At 35.9% G+C, this 23,987-nt stretch overlaps 2 protein-coding genes and 1 long non-coding RNA gene across 8 annotated transcripts; 2 read left to right on the forward strand and 1 right to left on the reverse strand.

The window, feature by feature from the left end:
* Positions 1–854: 854 nt before the first annotated feature.
* On the reverse strand, positions 855–3,809 carry LOC145128587 (uncharacterized). Of its 6 annotated transcripts, none has more exons than XR_013717002.1 (6): positions 3,583–3,809; positions 2,641–2,728; positions 2,465–2,546; positions 1,721–1,826; positions 1,437–1,604; positions 855–1,044 (listed from the first exon to the last, which is right to left on the reverse strand). It is a non-coding gene; the product is annotated as an uncharacterized LOC145128587 (long non-coding RNA). The 6 variants fall into 6 exon arrangements; XR_013717006.1 differs by having other exon boundaries at positions 3,686–3,808; XR_013717005.1 differs by having other exon boundaries at positions 1,477–1,604; positions 3,618–3,808.
* A 1,166-nt stretch (positions 3,810–4,975) lies between these two features.
* Positions 4,976–5,905, forward strand: LOC145130379 (uncharacterized). The gene has a single exon (XM_079065192.1). It carries the CDS (start codon positions 4,976–4,978, stop codon positions 5,903–5,905), a length of 930 nt encoding a protein of 309 aa, XP_078921318.1.
* Positions 5,906–6,365: 460 nt separating this feature from the next.
* LOC145134447 (heat stress transcription factor A-8-like) lies at positions 6,366–8,328 on the forward strand. Its single transcript, XM_079069294.1, has 2 exons — positions 6,366–6,723; positions 7,265–8,328. The coding sequence occupies exons 1-2, from the start codon at positions 6,502–6,504 to the stop codon at positions 8,123–8,125; spliced, it is 1,083 nt and encodes a 360-aa protein (XP_078925420.1). The 5' UTR covers positions 6,366–6,501; the 3' UTR covers positions 8,126–8,328.
* The last annotated feature ends 15,659 nt before the right edge of the window (positions 8,329–23,987 follow it).

A 23,987-nucleotide genomic window follows, 5' to 3' on the forward strand; every position in this document is an offset into this window, starting at 1 on the left:
GTAATGGATTAAAATAAAATGAAATGAAATCAAGTTCAAAAAAAATATTACAACAAAGGTCAAATCTATTGTTTTATTACATTCGAAATTCATTCTTATATTGTTTATTGTCGTAAATGTTTTAACAAAGTACTTTGTATTTTACCAGATAAATGCTTTAACCGGAGACATAAATAAAAGACCAAATAAATAATACAACACCTCATGAAAACGATGTCAAACTAAACTAATGCAAAACTTCATTTCTTATTTATGTTGTGACTCACTAAAAATAGCAACGTACTTTCTATGTATTATAGTTTTTGTGACTCGATGAGAATAGAAATGAATTTTTTTTTTGACTCACCGGAAAAAATACTTTCCAAAATAACTCGCTAAAAATATCATAAGGACCAAAATACCCTTTCCTCTCAGAATTGGTTTCACTATCATCCCCAGCCAACCCATTTCCTTTGGCCTAATTATTCTTTTAAGTTTAATTGATTTGGTCTCGTCCTAAACATTCATCTCTTTTTCTTTATACAATCTGACAAAAAGATCGAGTTTATAGGAACACCTAACAAAAAAATCAAGAAAGTTGCAACTTTTGCTTTTCATCCAAAAATGACACAAAAACATCTAGATGTCATCATCAACCATTCGGTTGTTTCAAAATTAATTTTCATAAAAAAAATAAAAAAAACCAAAATTTCCCTTGCTTTTTAACCCTGACTCAAAGTAAAAATTAGACTTCTCATCTCTAAGATCTTATTTTCTATTTATTTTTTATCAGACGCCATAACATTTTGAATGGACCAAAATACCATTCATTCTTATTGAACCACCTTTTGCACCTAAAGAACTCAAATGGTTGATTTGTTAGCAGATCCAAATCCTATGACTTATCAAAAATCAAAACCCACTTCCAATTTCATAATTCGCGAATAAACATATAACATAAAACTATCAAGTTTACTTAAAAATCAATCCAATTTATGACATTGTGGATCTTTACATGTATCTCCAAACCTCACGACCAATCTAGAAAACACTTCAAGTTCCTCTCTACAAAAACCAATAATAAGAACATAAAACATAGTTTTTTTTTTAAAAAAAAAATGAAGAATTAGAAATCAAAGTTAAATGTCGTAATTAGACAAAAATAAAATAAAAAATAAAAGTACATTACTACTTCTTGCATCTCGCCCGATCAAGGCTAAATGCAAGATATAACAATGTACTTCCATTTGTTTGTCAAATATAGCATCACACTTTCATTTTTAACTCTTATTTAAAAAAAAATATATGTTTTTTTCTTATTATACCATTGTACTTTCAAAGTACAATGCTTAAATAAGAAAATAAAACAAAATTTCAAAAAATTGAAGAATTAGAAATGAAAGTTAAATGTTATAATTAGACAAACAAATAAAAGCACATTTCATCAAGCAACTTACATTTTTCATCAACTGATACCAAACCGATCGGGTCACTCACCAATTCCTGAAGCCTCGAACACATTAATGTCGCATTCTGATGCTCACGACAGGAATCGAAAACCAACTGATAAGATTCTGGTCTCCGATCGGAATCGGAATCGGGGACATGTAACTTAGTGTCCCAAGCTGAAAATGTATATATAAAAACAAGGTTAATGTCATATATATATAATAGAGGAATTGAGTAAACTGAGAATCTCGTTGAATGTTTGTAGTGTCACTTTAAATAGCTTTTACGATACCAAAATCGGTAAGTTCGAAGGAGCCTTTGACAAGGAGAGAGTTGGCTAGCTTCAAGTTTGAATGCACAATGCGTTCCTTGTGAATGGTTTTAACAGCTAAAAGTATCTGATGCAAATAACAATGTACTTTTATTGATGTGCATACAATAGGATCCTACTTTTATTTCTTCCTATGACATCATTGTAAATAAATACCCAATAATAACAAATTTCACTGTTAGTCTGTTATAATGAGAAAAAAAAAAAGCAAAAATGCAGCTTCAATAGCATAAAAATTATCCGCCGATTCGTTTATTATTAAAATTGTTGAAATGGATTATGCACTCAACCTGGAAAGAATGACTTACTGAGTTAAGCCAATTCTTTTTTTTTTTTTATCTATTTTCCTTTTTTTCTTCCCAGTTCTCTCATGTTAAAATTGATTAATATTGTAAATTTTGTTTTTTTCTTAAATGTAAGGGTATATTGGTCATTTAGGCTCATGCACACGGTTTAATCAATCTATATTATATATAACAATTTATTGGACTTAATGGGAAAAAATAGCCCCTTAATATATGTTTTTATTCTACTTGATGCAAATAGAACGACTTAATAAAGAAACTCGGGAAAAGGAGGCTTTCCCCATTAACTGAGATGTTTTTTTACAATTTTTCCCTCATTAATTAGTTTATGAAATCTTTTTTAGGCATCATTTAAACAGATGACTATGAAGTAAGAAAAATAAATGATAGTGTTAATTACCTCAGGCCATGTTTGTGTGGTGAAGTCCAACAATGTCGTATAATGTTTCCTTGTACATAATTTTGGTCAATTTTAGTTGGCCCTTGTTTTTTTTCACAAAATGTCAATTGATTATTCACAATCATTTTTTGTAATATTGTTAAAACTTAAATGTGTAGCCATTAAAACTGATGTACCTTTACACAGAAGCTCCAGTGGCAAACTTCTCTCCAAGCTTCTTTGAAGTTTCACTCAGTTTAATAAATACATTGCATTATCATAATCCTATTGTCATAAAAAACACGGGAATTAATATATATATATATATATATATATATATATATATATATATATATATATATATATATATTAAAATGAAATAATAATTAATTATTATGCTCTAAACGAATGGCTAAAGTTAAAATTAATCTCAAACAAACACGGATATCTTGAGAAAAATATCTAGAATTGTTTCTTTAAGCTCTTTTGACTACCTGAATGCAGTGAATAGATGAATATTTATCACTCGGATTAATACCCTCTTTGGTATAACAATTAAATACAAACATATATTCATTGATGTCTTATACCAGTTATTTGTTATGCTAATGCATCCAACCACGATAAGAAGATGAAAACAGATCAAAATAAAACCTGCATGCTCATGTTTATACATGGTCAATGGCTGGAACAAAATCAAAGTAGTAAAAATAATTACATATATGAGAAATACTAACATATACACATAATGAAATTAAATTACCCAATGAATAAGCAGTGAAACCAAAGAACTTAATGGGAAACTACATGATTTCTTAACAAAGTAAAGCATGGTGAATCATGAATTAGTTGTCGATCAAAATACAAACTGGAAATTTCCCTTGTTCGTGAGTTAGAAGTCTTAGGATCAAAAATTGATCGAAGCATTTCATCAAACGCCTGATATGCATCAAACAAACACCAAACTCACTACTGATATCGATATTTATTTCTAATCAATTCACTAAACTTTTCTTTTTAATTTTCAATTGAGAAGGATTTCAGGTTAGTTCAAGAACAATAATTAGACGGAGAGAGAGATGGGGTTTTGCATATTATGAGAACGGGTGTGAATTCATCTTCCAGTTAATTAAACTCACATGACCTGAACCAGAAGGAGATAAAGAAACTCAGCTGATCAGAAAGAAGAAGATGAATAAGGAGGTTTATAGGCTGATGAGTACGACGTGATTTAGCAGTTACCGAATAAGAGGCATCCACCCAATCGTGGGTAGAAGAAGCAGGAACCGATCGAATGAACAAACAACCGCCAAATTGGAGTTTATGCGGCTCAGATTGAAAGTTATATAGGAGTTTTAAGGCTAGGATTTGGACGACGGCGTGTATTAATAATTTCAACTAGCGCCTGAATTAAAAATATAATAACCGGATATTAGATAATGAATTTCAAAAGGATTTTAAATACAACCGTAATTTTAAATACAACCGTAATTTTTAAAACCGATCCAATCCGATTTAAAACTGACATTTGTATATGCTATAAAAATATCATTTTGATCTATCATGTTTTCAAAAAGACAAACAAAGAACAACTAACATATAAAATACACATTTAATCTATGCATTCTCTAATGTACTTATAAAACACAGTCCTATTGCGGCTTTTTGTTGATACAAGGATTTTGAGGCTGCCAAGAAATATTTTAACCTTTAACCACCTAAACGATCCCGATAGCTTAGAAATACATTTTTTGAAGTTATAAAAATATTCAAATGCCCGTTTTGACAACTTAATCATCACAAAACAAGGTGTTTTGGTTGTTGGTACCCTTATTTGAACAACAATATGAATTTCGCTAAAGTTTGACATCCAAACTAACTTTGGGAAAATGAGACAAAAAATGACGTTAGATATATTTTCCATACAGGTTTTGCAAAACCCAATTCATGTCAGATATGTAAACGGGTTATATACTTATATATGTTCGGTGTTCCATGTCAAAATCCCGTTTTATTTCGATCTAATTGTTGGTGATTCGATCACCAAATATATTTTAGTGTAATGGATTTAACAAGTGTTTCAAGAATAATGTTTTAGTTATAATACAAGTTAGGAGGTGTGGGAGTGCACACTTGTATTTACTAAACATTGTTAGTACTGAACCCTAATCTGTCATTCTTTAGAGATGCAAATTCAAGGACTAATCTGTCTTTTCTGAAAGATGTAAACTGTTCTCGTTTATCCGTTGAGTGGATAAGTCCGGGAAAAGGACGACTTCTTTGAAACACAGAAACACAGAAACGCTTTCTACTTCATCTTCTTCTCAAAATTGATTCTGATTTTGTGCCTAAAATCAGAATTGTTACTTCAGGAATTATCCCAGTTTGGATTTCGTGACACCCAAGGCATTTAGGGTCGAAATATCAAACAAGGAAAGTGTTTACACGATTCCTGTTTGTGATCCAGATTTTCTATAACCCTAATTCGATTCCCCAACAATCTTGTTTGATATTCTCGTTTTTCTGAAAAAGATGGCTGGCAATTCATTGAAAGACATGAATACTTCGTTTGGCAAATTGGAGAAATTTCGGGGCCAAGATTTCAGACGTTGGCAAAAGAAGATGCACTTCTGGTTGACCACTTTGAAAGTTGTCTATGTTCTTTCTACTCCAAAACCAGAAGAGGTTGAAGATGCAAGTCTGGAACAAATCAGAAGGAGAAGCAAATGGGAGAATGACAACTACATCTGCCTTGGTCATATTCTGAATGGTATGTGTGATTCCCTCTTTGACACTCATCAAAACATTGAAACAACAAGTGAATTATGGAACACACTTGAAGCAAAATATATTGCAGAAGATGCTTCACGTAAAAAGTTCATTGTTTATGATTTCAACAATTATAAAATGGTTGATTCTCGATCTGTAATGGAACAATATAATGAAATCCTACGAATTTATGGTCAATTCAAACAACACAACATGTCCATGGACGAATCCTTTGCTGTTTCAAGTGTGATTGATAAACTTCCACCCTCATGGAAAGATTTCAAACACCATCTGAAACATAGAAAGGAAGAGATAAGTTTGATTCAACTTAGGAGTCATTTGAAAATCGAAGAAGGACTTCGTGATCAAGAGAATGACAAAGGAACTGGAAAGGGCAAATCTGATTTTGGACAGCCCCAAGTTCATATGGCTGAATGTGATAAAGAAGACAATTCTAATCACAATGGCAAGGGTAAAAAACGTAAGTATGAGGGTAACAACAAAAAGTCCAACAAAAAATACAAGGATTCCAAGGAACTTGTATGTTGGAGATGCCATCTGAAAGGGCATATGAAACGTGACTGTCGGGTGAAACTTGGAAATAAAGGTGCAAGTGGTAGTGGAAAAGATGATGCTGGTGTTGGCAGTGGATCTCATGATCAATCTGCAACCAAAGGTCAATTTACATGTTAGGCACAAAATCAGAATCAATTTTCTTTATAAATTAACATGTTAGGGAAGAATCGTTTCAAAATGAATTCTCCCAAGATACATCCATTCAATTAAATTATGAATCTATGTCAATTCCTAATATATGAATTGTCCTAAAGATTCAAAACCTATTTTCGGACTTTTTCTAAAAAAATATAGAACAAAATCCAATGAATTTAAAACTTATTTTTCGGTAAATCAATTACAATTTTTTTTTGTAAAATGTCTAAAACTTATTTGACATCTTTTCTGTCAAAATGTTCCAATTTCATAAACTATTATTCAAAAGGTCCAAAAGGTCGGAACAATGTTATATATATTGGACCTTTGTAAGTCGAAGAGTCAAACTCTAAATCTACTCAAAGCCAGATGCGGGCTTGGGCCCAAATATATAACCCTTTATATTTCTGTAACGGTGTCGTTTCGCCTTTCGACTTTCGTCCCACCGAACTTGTGGAACAAGAATTCCTTATTTCAGTCAAAGTCTTCTCTCCTAGGGTTTCAGTTCCAATATCAAAACCCCTTTACTAAACTGATATTAAATTTGTAAATATAAACATCTCATCGATCCTTCAAGTATGGTGAAGAAATCAGCGGAGACTGGTGGTTTAACGATTGCGCCATTTCTGTCTAAATGTTATGAGATGGTAGATGATCCTTCGACGGACGCTTTAATTTCATGGAGTCCGACTAGTGACAGTTTCATAGTTTGGAATGAATCCGAGTTTACTTCCGAATTGCTTCCCAAATATTTCAAGCACAGTAACTACGCCAGCTTTCAACGCCAACTCAATATCTATGTGAGATTTCTATTATTCTATTCGTTTCTTGATTTCTTAACTGGTTATTTGTTGAAAGATCAATCTTTAAATAGATTTGATTATTTCACATAGTTTATCTGATTCTTTGGCTTATTATCATCACCGTAATCTCGTTTCATTTATAATTTTGTTACTCGGAATTCAGTCACAGAACATTGGGTTCCTTAAATTGAGGAACAAAACTTATTGATTAACCTGAGTTCTAGCAACCAAAATAACCAATAATTTGTCGATTAATACTCACTTTCTTGGAAACCCTAGAATCCAATTTTGTGCGATAAGATTATTCAAAGGGGATGACTTCATGTTGAAGTAAGAATCCAATTTTTTGCACTAAGGTTATTCAAAGGGGATGCCTTTATGTTTAAGTTGATAATGTCTTTAAGGATGACTTATCAGAAACACTATCTGCAACTTACCAATGGATTCATAAAACCGAATGAGATTCAAGAAATCTTGAAAAACCAGTATAATACCCATACATAGACATAATCCACTATCTTAATCCTAATTTTTTCAGGGGTTTAGGAAAATCGATACAGATAGATGGGAATTTGCAAACGAAGGATTTATCAAAGGCCAAAAGCATTTACTGAATTCCATAAACAGAAAAAAAGTGACACATGTCACATCTCATCAAAAAGTTACACATGAAAAAGCTCCAGAGTCCAAACTCATACATGTCACCACACATGATGAAAACCGATATGCAAACTTAAGAAAAGAAGTAGAGAATCTTAAGACAGATAAAAACGCATTGATGCAAGAGCTTGTGAAACAAAGACAACATCAAGATAATTCACAAACAAAAATGTTGGTTCTTCGTGAACAGCTAAAAGGTATGGAAAAAAACCAACATCAAATGTTGTCATTCATAGTTATGGCAATGCAAAGCCCTGGTTTTTTAGCTCAATTATCAACTCCAGTTCAAACCACATGGCTCAAGAGTGAAAGTAATAGCAAAACCATATTGAAACCTGTTGTTGAAGATACTGAAGACACTGAAGATACTGAAGAAACTGTGATTCTTCCTCATGAAGGTGCAATTGTGAAATATCAACCACCAGTTGAATTTCCACAAGATGGATTTGAATTTGAGCTTAGTTCTGAGGAAGTGAAGGATTTGTTGAAGGATTTTGATCCTGAGGTGACATTTGATGAGAGGATTGAAAGTTTTGATCCGTTTGTAATCCATGATAATGGTGATGATATGTTGGATCAGCTTCTTTCGAGTCCTTTTTCAGAGAAAAATAAAAGTGTGAAAGATTTTATTGATGAAGAACATGGATTTGAGGAAATTGGAATGGAATCGATGGATAGGTTTAGAGTTTTGACAGAAGAATTTGAGAAATCTTTGAGTGTGTCAACCATGGAATCTTGATTTCATGGAGTTGAGTTTTGGTACTTTAAGTTGACTTCTACTTTTGTATATTGTTAAATGTGTATAAGCCGGTTTTCCATGGGAAAACATGTTTAGAGAAACGCTAAAAAGTTCTCCATATACGAATGTTATTTTCCACCTCTATTGGGTGATTAAGATTGTAATCGTAGTTATAAAAGAATTGATATTCTTTTGCCATGAAATGTCTTATGCTTACATTATTTGTCATTGATAGATCGTTTGTCCCATATTATTTTTGGATATTACCCATGACTATGAGTAACATACCAATCACATTTTGCTATAATATGTTGTTCGACATGTGAGATATGAAATAAGTGTGAAGCTCAAAGAAAGAATACACTTGAAAATAGTTTATGATATTTGCCTTCGGAATTTTAGAGGCCGAAAGTGTTTAAAAGGGTCAATTGAAAATATGGCCAAAAGATAAGATGGATATAATGAATTTACCACATTTTCTACATATAACACAAGATAAGCAATGCGAAACAACTATGGCTTTAAATGGTGTTGCTTGTTTTCACAATCCTGTTTTTCGTAGTGGAATTAACCTCTTCAAGCCAAAGGTTTTGTGACTAAAATAAGTTGATATTGTAAAGTTTTGTTTGTTAATATGAAGAAAGGATTTGTCCCATATTGGTAGATTGTAAAAATATGAAGTTGGTTTCATGCCTTCAAAAGTAGTCTAAGGTTTTAGTTCAAAAATGTCCCAATTAAACACTGTTTTTTTTCATTTCCTCTTTTTTTTAGCATTTTGTTTATGTGCTTGGCATAAATTTTTAACGTAGTAAAAAATTCTTGGTGTCATGGTGATGTTTTTGTTTTTTGAGCTCTTAAATTTTCTTTATTATTTGTCATTTGGTGGATTGGGTGGTTTTCGTTTATGGATTTCTCAAGTTTTCTTTATTCTTGTTTCATGAGGTGGATCATGTTTGTCATACGGTGGATTGGGTGGTAATTTTTTTTATTTTTGTTGTTTTGGAGTTCTTACGTTTTCTTTATTCTTTTTCATTTGGTGGATTGTTGGGAATGTTTAAGACCATTTTTCCAATATTAACAAATATGAGACTGGTACAATCACCTTCTTGAATTCCAAGAAATCGCCCCTTTTTTTTTTTTTTTTTTTTGCACGGCGGAAAAAAATAAAAGAACTAGACAGAAGGTAGAAAAAACCAAGAACAGTTACATAATTGTTAGTCTAGGATCCTGCAACCATCCTACCCAACTGATATAGTAACCTTTTAATCTAGAATTACACCAAATATAAGATTGAAAAACAATATCATCAAATAAAAAAGACTTCTTCAGCTTCAAATTCCCAACCAACAGGTGGTTCCTAAACTTTCATATATGCCACCACATTACATAAAAAAATTGCTTCCAAAACTTCCTTATCTAATAAGCCCGTTCTCAAAGAACCAAACACGCCACCCGCTCACCATATAAAGTCAAAGAAGGAGCCAAAATCCCCCACCGGAGAAGAAAACGACCCAACTCATTGCCCATGGATAGAGAAAAACCGTTTCAACATCAAAAATGACAAAAGGCGATTCTAACTATTTTTTTAGTTACTTCGTTCAACAACTCCATAACAATCGCACAAGAGAAAAAAAAGGCGAGCAACAGATTCAAGGGTACCCTCACATATCGGGCAAATCAAGCATGGGACCTCCGTACCTCTTTTTACCAGATTATCCTACCTTTTTTACTAGATTATCCGTAGTTGGTAACCGATCAAGAAACAATCACCAAACAAAAACATTTACCTTAATAGGGACAATCTTTAGCCATCTAGTCGGGCTCCCTGACACCTCCAATAAAGAGTCATCAATGAACCGTCTCGTAGAAGAGACAATGAACTCTCCAGAACCCAACAAGCTCCAACTCCATCTATCATCAGTGGGAACCAAAGATACATTCTCCAAGACATGTAACAATCCATTGTTCCTCTTCTACACCACCTCTAGGCAACCTGCAAAAAGAAGAGGAAATCGTAGGCTGGTCCCTCTCATTCTCTAACACAAAAAGCTATGAAAACAAGACATGAAATGCCTATCTCCAACCCACACATCTTTCCAAAAAGACATTTCAGAACCATTACCAACTCTCTTGTGATAGATGGAAAACAAATTGACACTTTTAGATAATAAATGTCGAATACTAATAATCAGATCCAGCCAAGACGAAGACTTAGAACATGTCGAAGTCTTCTCAATCCCGCCATAATTCCCATGAATAACTTTCACCACTCTTACCCAAAAAGCATCATAATGAATACGAAACCTCCAAATCCATTTGAACAACAAAGAACGGTTGAGGGTAAAGAAGCTATTCACCCCAAGATCACATACCTCCTTATTAGATAAAACTTTATTCGAAGACACCCACGTTATCTTCTTTTCTTCCAAACCAACCACTATAAAGAAGTTATTTCTCAAAGACTCCAACTTTTGATAGAATACCCATCGATACCTAATACTCCCTCCGTCCCAATATTATTGTCCACATACAAAAAACACACATATTAAGAAAAATATTAATTACCACTAACTTTATTTAATAAAATGACAGTTTTGTCCTTACTTTGCATTTAATGTTCCATTAAATGCTTAGTTGGTTAGGTAATAATGAGGGGGTATTTTGGTAAAAATGTTATTTATTTTTAGAAGTGGACTATTATTTTGGGACAAACCAAAAAGGAAAGATGGACTATAACTTTGGGACAGAGGGGGTATAAGGACTTAAATTATTAAGGCAACGACCCAAGCACTGACTTTAAGAGAGTTAGTCTCCCAACAACTGATAATGTCTTCACTTTCCACTTCGAAAGTTTAGACACCACTTTTTGAACCATTTCTGTCTGAGAGGACAATCTAGACATATTTCCCCATACACTAACACCTAAGTAAGTGAAGGGTGTTTTCATAGCTGCACAACCAACCTGGTAAGCCACATCTTCGAATTTAGTAGAAGGCACACCTACCCTTAACAATTTACTTTTCGGTTGTTGGATTTCAAAAAAGCTATATGCCGAAATGATCATGCCTCCCGACTGTCTTGACTAGATAATCCTTATTTGATAGCCTTTCATTTTTATTGGGATTAGTGATGGATCTAGCTTTTTGTTATCAGATATCCTTAGTTGCTGATCATTTATAGCATTATAGGTCGTTTCGTGTTTGGAGCGCCTACTCATTGGTTGGATCGTTGTTAGTTGCCCAGGTAGTTGTTCAGGTGGGTTTTCTCGCTATACTCTGTACTACAATATGTATCATTTGTATGATAGGATGTTGTTATGTTGTAGTATGATGTTAGGAAAATAGATAGTTAATCAATTGCCTTTTGTATTGGATTGTTTGGTTTTCTATTTGTTAAATATGTGTTGACATATCAGGTTGTGAGTTAAAGGCGGTCCAACTTTATGTTGAAAGCCAAGATACTCAGGTCAGACCAAATTTATGATGAAATCTAAATGGGCGGACTATTGGGGTTTCGACGAAGAAACCCAAGGGATTTGATTCTAGATTGAGGGGCCAGTGGGGCCGAGGCAGCTATGGCAAGTACGGCAAGACTCATGATGGAGCCTGCAGGGTGGGTGGTTCGAGTTGCTATAAGTGCAGCAAGTCGGGGAACTTTGGTAGGGATTGTACTGCTATGATTACCATCTAGGGATCTGATCTGATTTGCTTCCATTGCAATCAAAGGGGCCACAATAAGGCCAATTGTCCATGTTTAGCATCAGGAGGACCAGTAGCAACACCTGCTCCAGCGACTCTGAGGATTACAAATGGTCACCAGGGCAAGGCGGAGGCGCCCGTTGTTCAGAGCAGGGCATTTCAACTGACAGGCGAGGAGGCCCGTGCAGCACCCGATGTGGTCACTAGTATGTATCTTCTCCTAATCTTCTTATTTATATTATTTGTAATGCTTATATGTGGTATTGTTATATAGGTTCATTCGTTGTGAACGGTATCCCTGCGTTGGTCCTATTAGATTCGGGGTACCCGATCTTTTGTATCCCTTGCGCTTAGCAAGAGATTTGATGATGTCCCAGGAGATTTGGATTATCCACTAGAGGTTGAGATTGTTGATGACCGTCCGGTGTGAGTGTCGAGGGTTCACCGAGGATGCATCTTCGAGATATTCAGTGAGCCATCTTGGATTGATCTGGTTCAGATTCCCCTACGTGAGAGCTATTTTATTTTGGGGATGGATTGGTTGAGCCCCAATCCATCTGTAGACCTTTGTAGTGGAAGAGGTGGACCAAATGTCTGCAGTCTGCAAGAGGAAGACTGATCGTTTTTTAAAGTCTGCAGTCTACTAAAAATAATTGATTTTTTAAAACTTAAAAGACTTTGAAAAGAATATTAATAAACAAATTATAATAATTTACATACAACGTACAAAATTTAACAATTTCCGTTGCATTATGAAGCAATAAAAGGATCATTTTTAAGACATTCATAAACAAATTTTAAGAATCTACATATTATGAATCAAAATACCCATAAAAACATTACATTGCAAAATTATCCAAGCATCAAACTCCAAGCTCTAAACTACATTCCTATGACGTCAACATTATATTCCAGCTTTGGGTAATCAAAATAACCAAGGCCAATCAACAATGGTGGCTTGCCAATTAACATTTCCAAACCAATCACGAGATCAAGAACAAATTAGTCCCAAATATGACTAATATACAACAATAGTAATACCTTTTGTAATAAAAGTATATATTTTGGATCAATGAGTCCACTGAGTTGAAATTTTTGAGAAACTAGTAAGGAAATCAACGTGTATTTGAATATGTGTTTGATATTAAAGATACTTTCCCAATTATTGAACTGCAATGTCAATAATATTGAAAGACTTCAAAGTAATGCAAGAAAGGGAAATTTCATGTAACGCCCGCAGATTCGGGCTAGTCAATTTAGAGACAATAAGCATCAAAAATGGCTTTTTGATGGAAGATTATTTAGAATGAATAATCTTAACTAAGTTGTAGTATATGTCATAAGGGTTTCGTACATATAAAGAACGCTGAAATACGAGTTATAACGAAGAAGTTATGACCTATCGAAGTATCGCGACAAAACCGGCATGACGCTGTGTGACGTAAAAAGTGAGTTTATGATAAAGTACTTTTTAGCCTTAGTGATCTAAATGAAAGTTGTAGTATACGTTAAACCGAGAGCGTGAATAAAAAGAACGCCCAAATCTGACTTCGTATGAGGAAGTTATGATTTTTCTAAGATTTGACACAACAGTGCACAACCCAGAATTCGAATTTTAGATCGATCGATTTTTGGCCGACACAACCTAAATGAGAAATGAAGATCTCATTAATAGGATCTCAACGATAAAAAGACAGACGAAAACGGAGTCCGTATGTAGAAGTTATGAATTTTACACGGTCATTTAACAGTGTAATCTTCTCATATTGTTAAATTTAAAATTGGTCGATAATTACCTAATAAAGTCAAAGGAAAGGTGTAGATCTTATCATTACCTACGCTTGGATATAGAGAACGTAAAAAACGGAGCTCGTATGCGAAAGTTATGTATTTTTAAAGATTGACTGTTTTACCTGCGTCCGACGCCACGTGCCTACGCAAAGCTCATGAAGTGAGAACCAAGTCTCATGACGAGAGAGGCCCCATACAACCTATAAATAGAGACATAGATCACTCCCAAAACTCACACCAAAACCATTCTTTCTCTCCCATTACCCCCAAAACCTCTCTTCCCTTCCCAAGTACTTCCTAAGTGCTAGAGGCGAGTCCCGGAGCGCCACAAGGCTCCGAGAAGAAGAACTTTTGGCTCAGAAGTTCTGCCCCCGTAGAGCCCAGTTCCTAACCAAACCCCCTAGTAAGTGAGTTATGATTACCCTACTTTAAGTATAACTTATATTTAAGTTCATTATCGTTATTATGAACCTATAAACAAGATTTATCAGTGATTCCAAGTTGTTATACTGATTGATCTACTTACGGGGATGATGTCTAGGCTATAATTTAGTGAGGTGTTTAAATTGGGATTTCCAAACAGTATACTTCGTATACCAAACGGACCCTACCTCCGATATGATCCTACCTGGTTGTTCCTTACTTGATAGATCATGAAAGTAGACTTTGAGTTAATGATGAATCTAGACTAATAATTAGTCGCAATAAAGATTAGATTAAAACTTAGTGATAATAATGCTAGGTTTCGTCGAAGGAAAATAGAATCGTTAGAAGCGAAGCGCTGCCCGAGTTTGGAATCGTCACTTTAACAGGTGAGTGCATAGTTACTTTCATCTTACACATAGATATGAAGTATTTTATATAAATTACGTGCTATGTGTGCATATTATCTGTATACTTGCTATGTATGATGGACGAACAATTTTATACATGTTTTAAATGATTTAATTGTATATGTATTTTATATCTACAAAATATGTTGGGTAAAACATGGGTAGATAAATGATGAGGGATGAAAGCTAATTTAGAGGAACACTGGCAGTATGGACATAGTGCCCTATAGGTGAACATTGGCAGCAATGGACTTTGATGTGTGTAAAGTCAACTAGTTTTAATCCTACTTTTCTAATGTAAATTTGACACACAATAGGCAGTGTACCTGTCAATTGGTGGTATAGTTTTTAGTAAGCAGGGTATCGAACTCAGGGAACAGTAAATTTTAAATTAACTACTAATACTATCTAAAAACAAATAATAAAAGAAGGGGTTTTCTCTAGTTTTGCAAGACTAGAAAACTTAAATATCTAACTAAAACTCAAACAAAACAAATAACAGCTAGAGAGTAAAATTCAACTAAACTCAATGGTAAAGGAGACTTCTGTTTAGGTTCGACTCATTTGATCCTATGGTTGATTTTATGAAAAGTGCAATGGATTAATTATTCTTTGGCTACCGATTAAGGTGATTAGGTTCACGTTCGCTATTACTAGTCCTTAGAAAACAAATTAATCTAAGCAGTGGCCAGTTGTCTAAATTAATGAATTTCCTAGTTTATTTATTCGGGTTAAGTAAGACTTGTAATGGTTAACTAAATTGGTCCTTCAATTAACCTCTTGTTGATGGTTCGTCACACAAGCTCACACGTTAATTTTCCTATTCTCTATTAACCCTAGTTTCACGTTCGCTATTCCTAGGCATATAACAATGTTTTCACATAAATCATATGAGATTAGCAATTAAGAGATGGTCATGCAACTTAATTACAGGTTAATTAACAGAAAATAGTCATAATTAACACATAAGGGTCTTTAACAAGATTAGCAAAACAAATCACCAAATAAGAACAATCCAAATCATAAAATCAACACATAATCACAAACTTAGTCTTTCCTAAACAGAAGAAAATAGTCTTAGCTCATGATTACAAAAAAATCAAAGTCACAAACGAAATCTACTAATAAAAACATGGTTTAGACAAGAGATTGGGTAAGAGTAAACTTGATTTTTGCCTTAATCCTCCTTAAGATTGAATGTAGACTTGATTCCTTGACTTCCTACGCTCCAACAGTCCTTCAATCGAAAAGTATCCTCCAAGGGTTTCTTAGAAAAACCGGGTATCGATCTGAAAGCCTCTTTTTATAGATTAGAAGCGACCCGTCGATTCCAGGGACTGACTCGTCGAGTCTCTCATTAAATCCCCGTGTACGGCAAGGCAATGACTCTTCTGCTTCGAGAATGTTCGTGGGAACTCGTCGAGTCAAGGGTCAACTCGCCGAGCCCTTCTTGGTTTTTGGCTCTTTTCTTCTTTCTTTGATTCCCAAGCTCCCGATAGCTTCTCCTGCTTCCTTTTGCTTCCGAGCACTTCTTTTGAACTGAAAATATAATTTAAACGTAATTAAGCATCTTTTGTTCCATAATTGCAATAAATTAGCCAAAAAGTATTAATATTCTATACAAAATATATGACTAAATATGCACATATCAAATTACCCCACACTTGACTTTTGCTTGCCCCCAAGCAAAACTGAATTTTAATCACATAAAACAATCCTAATCAAACCCAACCATTATACCAAGACCTCAATGCATGCATTTGTGTCTAAATTTTTCCTAAGGAACCACCCCATACTCTAAATACTCACAATCCTCATAAACACCCGCCCACTTCTTTTGAACAACGCTCATTTTATGCATCCCTCCGAATCAATCCTCAGAAAACTTTTTTAACCTCAAGGTATTTTTGTAAAGCTACCCAAGCATACATAATCTAGAGAATTACAACTTTTAGATACCACAATGGAGCTTTTGAATTCTTCACTTTCTTTGATCTTCAATTTGTACTTTGAATTCATCACCTTTTTGTGTGATTTTTGGTATGTTCAATTTTTTTGAATTTCTTCAGAATTTTTTGATCTTTGATCTTTAAACTTTAAACTTGATAGCTCCAAAAATTCTTCAACTTTTTTGTAATTTCTCTCTCTCTCTCTCTCTCTCTCTCTCTCTCTTTTTACATGTAGATCTTACTTTTTTTTTCACTCAAATCCTACATGCTTAAGCAGGGGTGCTTAACTTCAACCCTTATTGGTTAAGATACAAATCTTCCTGGATAGATTTCTGGTACACGATGCTAAACATATTGCATCCCTCAAACTAAGCGAGGTTGTGTTTTTGTCCCATGATTTCACTAGAATAAGGGAGGCCACAAATGCATTATAACATATATTGGCTCAACTAAACATTTGGGTCCTCATAGAATCATAATACTAGCATGGGTCCTAATTGCTTTACCAAAATTTCTAAATTAATCCTAGCAATATTAATGCAATTTTTTTTAAAATTAAGCCTAAATTAAGATCCTAAGTTATCTAATGTAACCAACCCCCTACCCCACACTTAATTCATGCAATGTCCCCATTGCATGCTATGCATGATTAAGAAAACAAAAGTGAAAAGGGAATTGGAACAAACTCCCCTGGGATAGTAGTGACGAGGTTGATATTTCTTCTTTTGAGTTCCATCTTCAGCTGACTTTGACATGGGAACAGCTCATCCATGCCTTGGGCGTCATCTCTTGTGTGGTTCATAGCTCTAAAAAAATTGCAGGAAAGACTCTCGGAAATCTTCAGGAATTGATCTTTATAAGTGCAGCCAATCGTCGTGTGAAATAATCATCAAATCATAAGCTTGAGAGGTGAAATACGTATCAACTCGTCGAGTGTGGTATGTGACTTGCCGAGTTGTAACGCGAAAAGGCAGAATTCATGAAATTACACTGGGACTCGTTGAGTCAGTAAGTGCACTCGGCGAGTCCATCGCTGGGTGGAAAATTTTATATTTTGCTCCAAAGTTCTGATGTGGTTGGAAACTGATCACTTGAGACTCTCCCATTTTTTTTCTTCAGTATTTAGACAATTTCCAACTCTTTTCTTGACCGGACTCTAAAATCGGACTCCATTCTCTCTCGCCTAGACTCGACACTTCTATCACTCTCGAGACCCTTTGTGTGCAAACCCTTTTTCAAAGTTCTGAACAAACCATGTACTAAAAGAAAAATACACCAAAAGCAAATCCTAAGCTACTTGTCCAAACAAAATCAAACAAAAACCAACAAATAAAAATTGTTTTCAACACAACCAAAAAAAAATCATTCAATCTTCTTCTTCCTCCTCATCATCATCTCCATCATCATCTCGCGCTCTGCTTCCGCTTGCTCCACTTCTTCTCGCGTCTATCCGCTCCTCCCATGTGTGAATATACGGATAATTTCCTCCATCAATATGCGGAAGTTGGAAGTGATTAAACAATTGGATGTGTGATTGGTTACTAAAATTGATCCCCCTAGCCAAATCATCTTGTAACCGACACATCTCAACATTGTACCAATCCATTGGTACTTCATCATCAACCGGGATTACCGGTGGTTCATCATGGTCTTCTCTTTGGCGTCTTCTCACTCGCCTACCCGGCTCCTCGGGTGCTATCACCGGATCATCATGAGGAATAGCATAGTGGCCCCCCTCCATAATCTTCAATAATTCTTGCTCTTCTAAAAAGAATGGGATTAAAAGGAGGGGTCGGAACCTCTACCAACATATCCCACACCCCTGCGTTCATCAATCCTACGACCTTGCTAGGCGGGTCACAAACATCCCGCCATTGATTTTGGAAGTCTTCCTGTCCTTGACTGCTCCCTCAGATAAATAGGATGCCATGCAATATGGGAGACTGCAAAAAGTATTTGGAGTAATAATACTCCACAAATAAAACACATCAAGGTTAGGAACCTTGTCGTTGTCTTTCAGCATGTTGATCGTGCTTGCAATGAGGCGATGAATTAGCCGGTGGGTGGGTGATCTGATACTCCCCTCTTGAGCAGACTTGGGGATGTAAACCTTGTTAGCAATAGTGCTCCACCAAATAGGACCCTTGACACTCTCCGGAAAAACTTGGTGACAATGTTCAAGAAAAGTACCAAAATGCACCAGTGTTGACCAATTGTTGGTCATAAATTCCCAGCCTCCAAGCCAGCTCCACCATACTACAATGGCGGTATTCCCCACCAAGACAAAATGCAATGTTCCCCGGACTATAATAATCGTTTCCTCCACGAAAAGTAATGGTGGAGAAAAATTCCCAGCACAATTCCTGGTACACCGGCTCTTGCATTCTGAATAACCGGTTCCATCCTTCACATATTATTGACACCCCGTTATGTGTGAATGTCTTGACCAAATAAGGGGCTAATTCCTCCTCATAACACACTCGTTCAAGCCACTCCCAATCAATTGCATTCGGGACATTGATTTCCTTCCTTTTCAGCTCTTCCAACCTCTTCCTCCACTTCCTCATAGTCGATTCGGAATTGATCAGTGGAAAGTTTAACCAAGGATGAGATTCTTGGTTCCCACGGGAGCTTTGACCCCTTCTGAAAGACATGTTCCTGCAAAATAACACAAACAACACAAACAAACCACAAAATGCAGAAAATATCAAAACATAAATTCTGACAAACACGACTCGACTCGTCGAGTCAGTGACAGACACGGCGTGTCCGATGAACAAATCGGATTCTGCTATGTTTCGATCCGTATTGAGTCATGTAAACTCTAAATTTATCTCAGGGGTTTGTCCACGAAGGTATCCTAAACACTAATTCATAACTATTTCGATCAAAAACTAACAAAACATGTCAAATTTAAGAACCCTAGAAATCATGTACTTTCAAAAACGAGTTTTTTTCAGAAATTAAGACCATATAACATCTAAAGGTTGAACCTTTAACAGAATTAGGAGTGAAAATTGTTACCTTGTGTGAAGATTTTGGAGAAATCAAGAGAAGAATGAAGATGAAAGCTTGAGAGAGTTTGGCACGGCGTGTAGAGGCGGCTGTTGTGTGGAATGAGAATGATGTTTCAATTTAGGTTAAAACCCTAATTTTACCGAATTGTAAAATTATTTTTTTTCAGTAAATAATAGCGACACGTCGAGTAAGGGTACCGACTCGGCGTGTCGTGTCGCGGGTCCATTTTCCTGGATACGTAAGGACTCGTCGAGTAGGTGGCCTAACTCGGCGAGTCGGTTAAGCTGTTTGAAAATTTTTCTAAAAACTTCACTTTTCTTAAAAACTTTTCTTAAAATATTACCACCACACTCCACACTCAGGCCTTGCTTGTCCTCAAGCAATCATTTGTAGACAATTAGGAAGAATTGGATAGAAAAATCCTAAGAAAATCGAAAAAATAAAAACGAAAAATAAAATGAGAAAAGGAAAAGAAAGCAAACTCTTGTAACGGGTTGCCTCCTACCAAGCGCTTCTTTTTTAGGAGTCTTTAGCTGGACTCCTTTCCGCTCTATGTTGCTGCGGTTTCTTCTAAGTCCAACTCTTATTCAATTCTCTCGTCTTGTGGCATTCTTTCTTTGTATCTCTTAACCCGATGCCCATTGACTTTAAAGCTCGATCCGTCTTTGCTCCATAACTCAATCACACCATAAGGATAGACATGCTTAACTGAGAAAGGCTCGGTCCAACGAGTGCATAATTTTCCCGGGAAAAGTTTAAGTCTTGAATTGTATAATAGCACTTTTTGTCCTTCCTCAAACTCTTTATTTCCTTTCAACCTTGCATCATGCCATCTTTTGGTCTTATCCTTATAAATTAATGAGTTAGAATAAGACTCATTCCTCAATTCTTCCAAGGCATTCATTTGCAAAAGTGGATTTGCACGTAACTCATGTGGCTCAAAATTGCATGTTTTCAAAGCCCAATAGGCTTTGTGTTCAAGTTCCACGGGTAGATGGCAATTTTTACCATACACTAGTTTATAAGGTGTGGTTCCAATGGGTGTTTTGAATGCGGTCCTAAATGCCCAAAGTGCATCATCCAACTTGTCCGCCCAATCTTTTCTATTATTCCCCACCGATTTTTCCAATATTCGTTTTAGTGCCCTATTTGTAATTTCGGTTTGCCCTTTTGATTATGGATGGAAAGGTATTGAAAATCTATGGCATACCCCATATTTTTGCAACACCTTTGCTAGTTGATCATTAGCAAAGTGGGTTCCCCGATCACTAATTAACGCTTTAGGCACTCCAAATCTTGAAAATAATTTCTTTAAGAATTTCACCACCACTCTTGCATCATTGGTTGGTAATGCTTGTGCTTCTGCCCACTTTGACACATAATCCACCGCCACTAGGATATATTTGTTGCCTTTGGATGAAGGAAATGGTCCCATGAAATCTACACCCCCATACATCAAAGATTTCACAAACTTGAATATTCACTTGGGGCATTTCATTCCTTGCCAATATATTACCCGTTCTTTGGCAAGCATCACACTCCTTTATGTAAGAAGCCACATCTTTGAAAATAGTGGGCCAATAAAATCCCGCATCAAACACTTTTTTAGCAGTGTATTGTACCCCATGATGTCCTCCTGCTGGTCCATTGTGGCAATGCTCTAATATGTCACGACTTTCCTTGCCAAAAACACATCTTCTTATGATTCCATCCGCACATCTTCTAAAAAGGTAAGGCTCATCCCAAAAATAATATTTAATTTCGGAAAAGAATTTCTTCTTTTGTTGATGGGTAAGGCCTTTTGGAAGGTAATTGCCATCCAAGTAATTTGCAATATCTACATACCATGGGTCTTCATCCACAACCATCATCAAATATTCTTCCAGGAAGCTATCTCCAATATCCATGTTGTCTTCATCTTCCCTTTCTAGATTCTCTAATCTAGAGAGATGATCAGCCGCAACATTCTCCATTTCCTTTTTATCCTTGATCTCGATGTCAAATTCTTGTAATAAAAGTACCCATTGAATCAATCTAGGCTTCGCATCCTGCTTGGCAAACAAGTACTTAATAGCAGAGTGGTCAGTGAAAACAGTAGTTTTAGATAAAATAAGATAAGGGCGGAATTTGTCAAAAGCATACACCACGGCTAGTAATTCTTTTTCGGTTGTGGTGTAATTTTCTTGGGTCGGATTCAAAGTCTTGCTTGCATAATAAATGGGTCGAAAGTGCTTATCAACCCTTTGGCCAAGTACGGCTCCTAATGCAAAGTCGCTTGCGTCGCACATTATTTCAAAATGCAATTTCCAATTCGGGGAAATAATGATCGGGGCATTAGTCAATTTTTCTTTCAAAATTTCAAAAGCCTCTAGACACTCTTTAGTAAAATTAAATGGTGCATATTTTAAAATTAATTGAGTTAGAGGTCTAGTTATTTTAGAAAAATCTTTTATAAAACGGCGGTAAAAACCCGCGTGACCTAAAAAACTCCTAATGCCCTTCACATTAGTCGGTGGAGGTAATTTAGCAATTCTATTAATTTTTGCCCGATCCACCTCAATTCCCGCTTTGGATACCTTGTGACCCAAGACTATACCCTCTTTAACCATAAAGTGACATTTTTCCCAATTGAGAACTAATCGGTTTTTTCTCACCTAGCAAGCATCAAGTCAAGGTTAGCAAGACAATCATGAAAGGAAGATCCGAAAACAGAAAAATCGTCCATAAATACTGCCATAAACTTTTCCACCATGTCGTGGAATATTGTCGTCATGCATCTTTGAAAGGTTGCAGGTGCATTGCATAACTTAAAAAGCATGCGGCGATAGGCAAAAGTCCCACTTGGGCAAGTGAAAGTAGTCTTTTCTTGGTCAATTGGGTCTATGGGTATTTGAAAGTAACCCGAAAATCCGTCTAAGAAACAGTAATAGCTATGGTCGGATAATCTTTCAAGCATTTGATCTATAAAAGGTAAGGGAAAATGGTCTTTACGAGTGGCATCGCTTAGCTTTCGATAATTGATGCACACCTGCCAACCGGTTACCGTTCGGGTCGGAATAAGCTCGTTCTTCTCGTTTGTTACTACTGTCATCCCGCCTTTCTTGGGCACTACTTGAACGGGACTAACCCATGGACTGTCGGAAATAGAATAAATGATCCCCACGTCTAAAAGCTTGACTACTTCCTTCTTGACCAGTTCTTTCATGTTCGGGTTCAATCGTCTTTGATGTTGCACTACCGGCTTTGCTCCTTCTTCCAGGTTGATCTTGTGAGAGCAATAAGAGGGGTTTATTCCTTTGATATCAGTGATATTCCATGCAATGACATTCTTTCTTTTCTTTAAGACATGGACTAACTCTTCTTTTTCAGATTTGGAGAGGTCAGAAGCTATAATTACTGGTTTTTGATCACCATCTTCAAGAAATGCATACTCCAAATGATCAGGTAAAGTTTTGAGATCTGCTTTTGTGTTTTGCACACTAGACACGGCGAGTTGAGACAGGTGTCACGTCGAGTCCAGGCTAAAGTCCTCATCTGATCGTGATTTCCCGTATGGACTCGTCGAGTCTGGGGTGTCGACTCGGCGAGTCGAGCGTTCTGCACTTATGATTAAATCATTGTAGTCGGACTCTTCTAGCAGTCTCTTTATCTCTTTCAGGTCCCTTTCAGCATCAAAGTCTTCTTTAAAAGTAATGGTGGAATCGCTCGACTTTTCTTCTTTCCAATCTTCTATTAGTTCGTCCAACATATCTACGGAGAATGTCGTATCATCACTAAACCTTGAATGCTTGATTGCTTGATCAACCCCAAATGTAACTGATTCGTCCCCCACCCTAAGGGTGAGTTTGGATCTCGCATATCTACTATAGCACTCGCGGTGTTGAGGAAAGGTCTTCCAAGTATGATTGGGACTTGAGGATCCGCTTCCATGTCTAGCACTATAAAATCCGCTGGAAATACGAACTTAACAACTTTTACCAATAGGTCCTCGCATATTCCCCTTGGAAATGTCACCGTTTTATTAGCTAAGTGTATTGCCATTCAAATTGGCCTTGGCTCCGGAAGGTTTAATTTCTTAAAGAACGAATATGGCATGAGATTTACACTCGCCCCCGAATCCGCTAATGCATGTATAGTTGCCAAATTTCCGAATTGACAAGGCAATGTCAAACTACTTAGGCCACCTCTCTTCTTAGGCACTTTGTTCAACATGACGGCTGAACAATTTTCATTGAGAACTACCTCTTTTACTTCTTCCATCTTCTTTCTATTTGTGAGGAGTTCTTTTAAGAATTTGGCATACTTGGGCATTTGTGCAACCGCCTCGATGAAGGGCATATTAATTTTAAGGGCTTTGATGTGTTCCAGGAACTTTTGATAATCAACATCATGTTTCTCTTGTCTAGGTCGGCCTGGAAAAGGTAATGGAGGTTGATAAGGTTTAACAGGAGGCTCTTTTTTCAATTCTGGTGGTGGACTCGTCGAGTCCGTGTCTTCGACTCGGCGAGTCGTGTCGGGTTTCAGTGATTTTTGCTTTTTTGCCTATTCTTCCACCAGTTTTGGATCTTCTTTC

This window comes from Lactuca virosa, chromosome 8 (assembly GCF_052849685.1).
Source record: "Lactuca virosa cultivar CGN04683 chromosome 8, Lactuca_virosa_CGN04683_v6, whole genome shotgun sequence".
Taxonomy (NCBI): Eukaryota; Viridiplantae; Streptophyta; class Magnoliopsida; order Asterales; family Asteraceae; genus Lactuca; species Lactuca virosa.

Coding starts and splice junctions, on each gene's coding strand:
- LOC145130379 (XM_079065192.1), top strand. CDS start 4,976: ATGGCTGGCAATTCATTGAAAGACATGAATACTTCGTTTGGCAAATTG.
- LOC145134447 (XM_079069294.1), top strand. CDS start 6,502: ATGGTGAAGAAATCAGCGGAGACTGGTGGTTTAACGATTGCGCCATTT. Junction 6,724..7,264: donor AACGCCAACTCAATATCTAT/GTGAGATTTCTA, acceptor TAATTTTTTCAG/GGGTTTAGGAAAATCGATAC.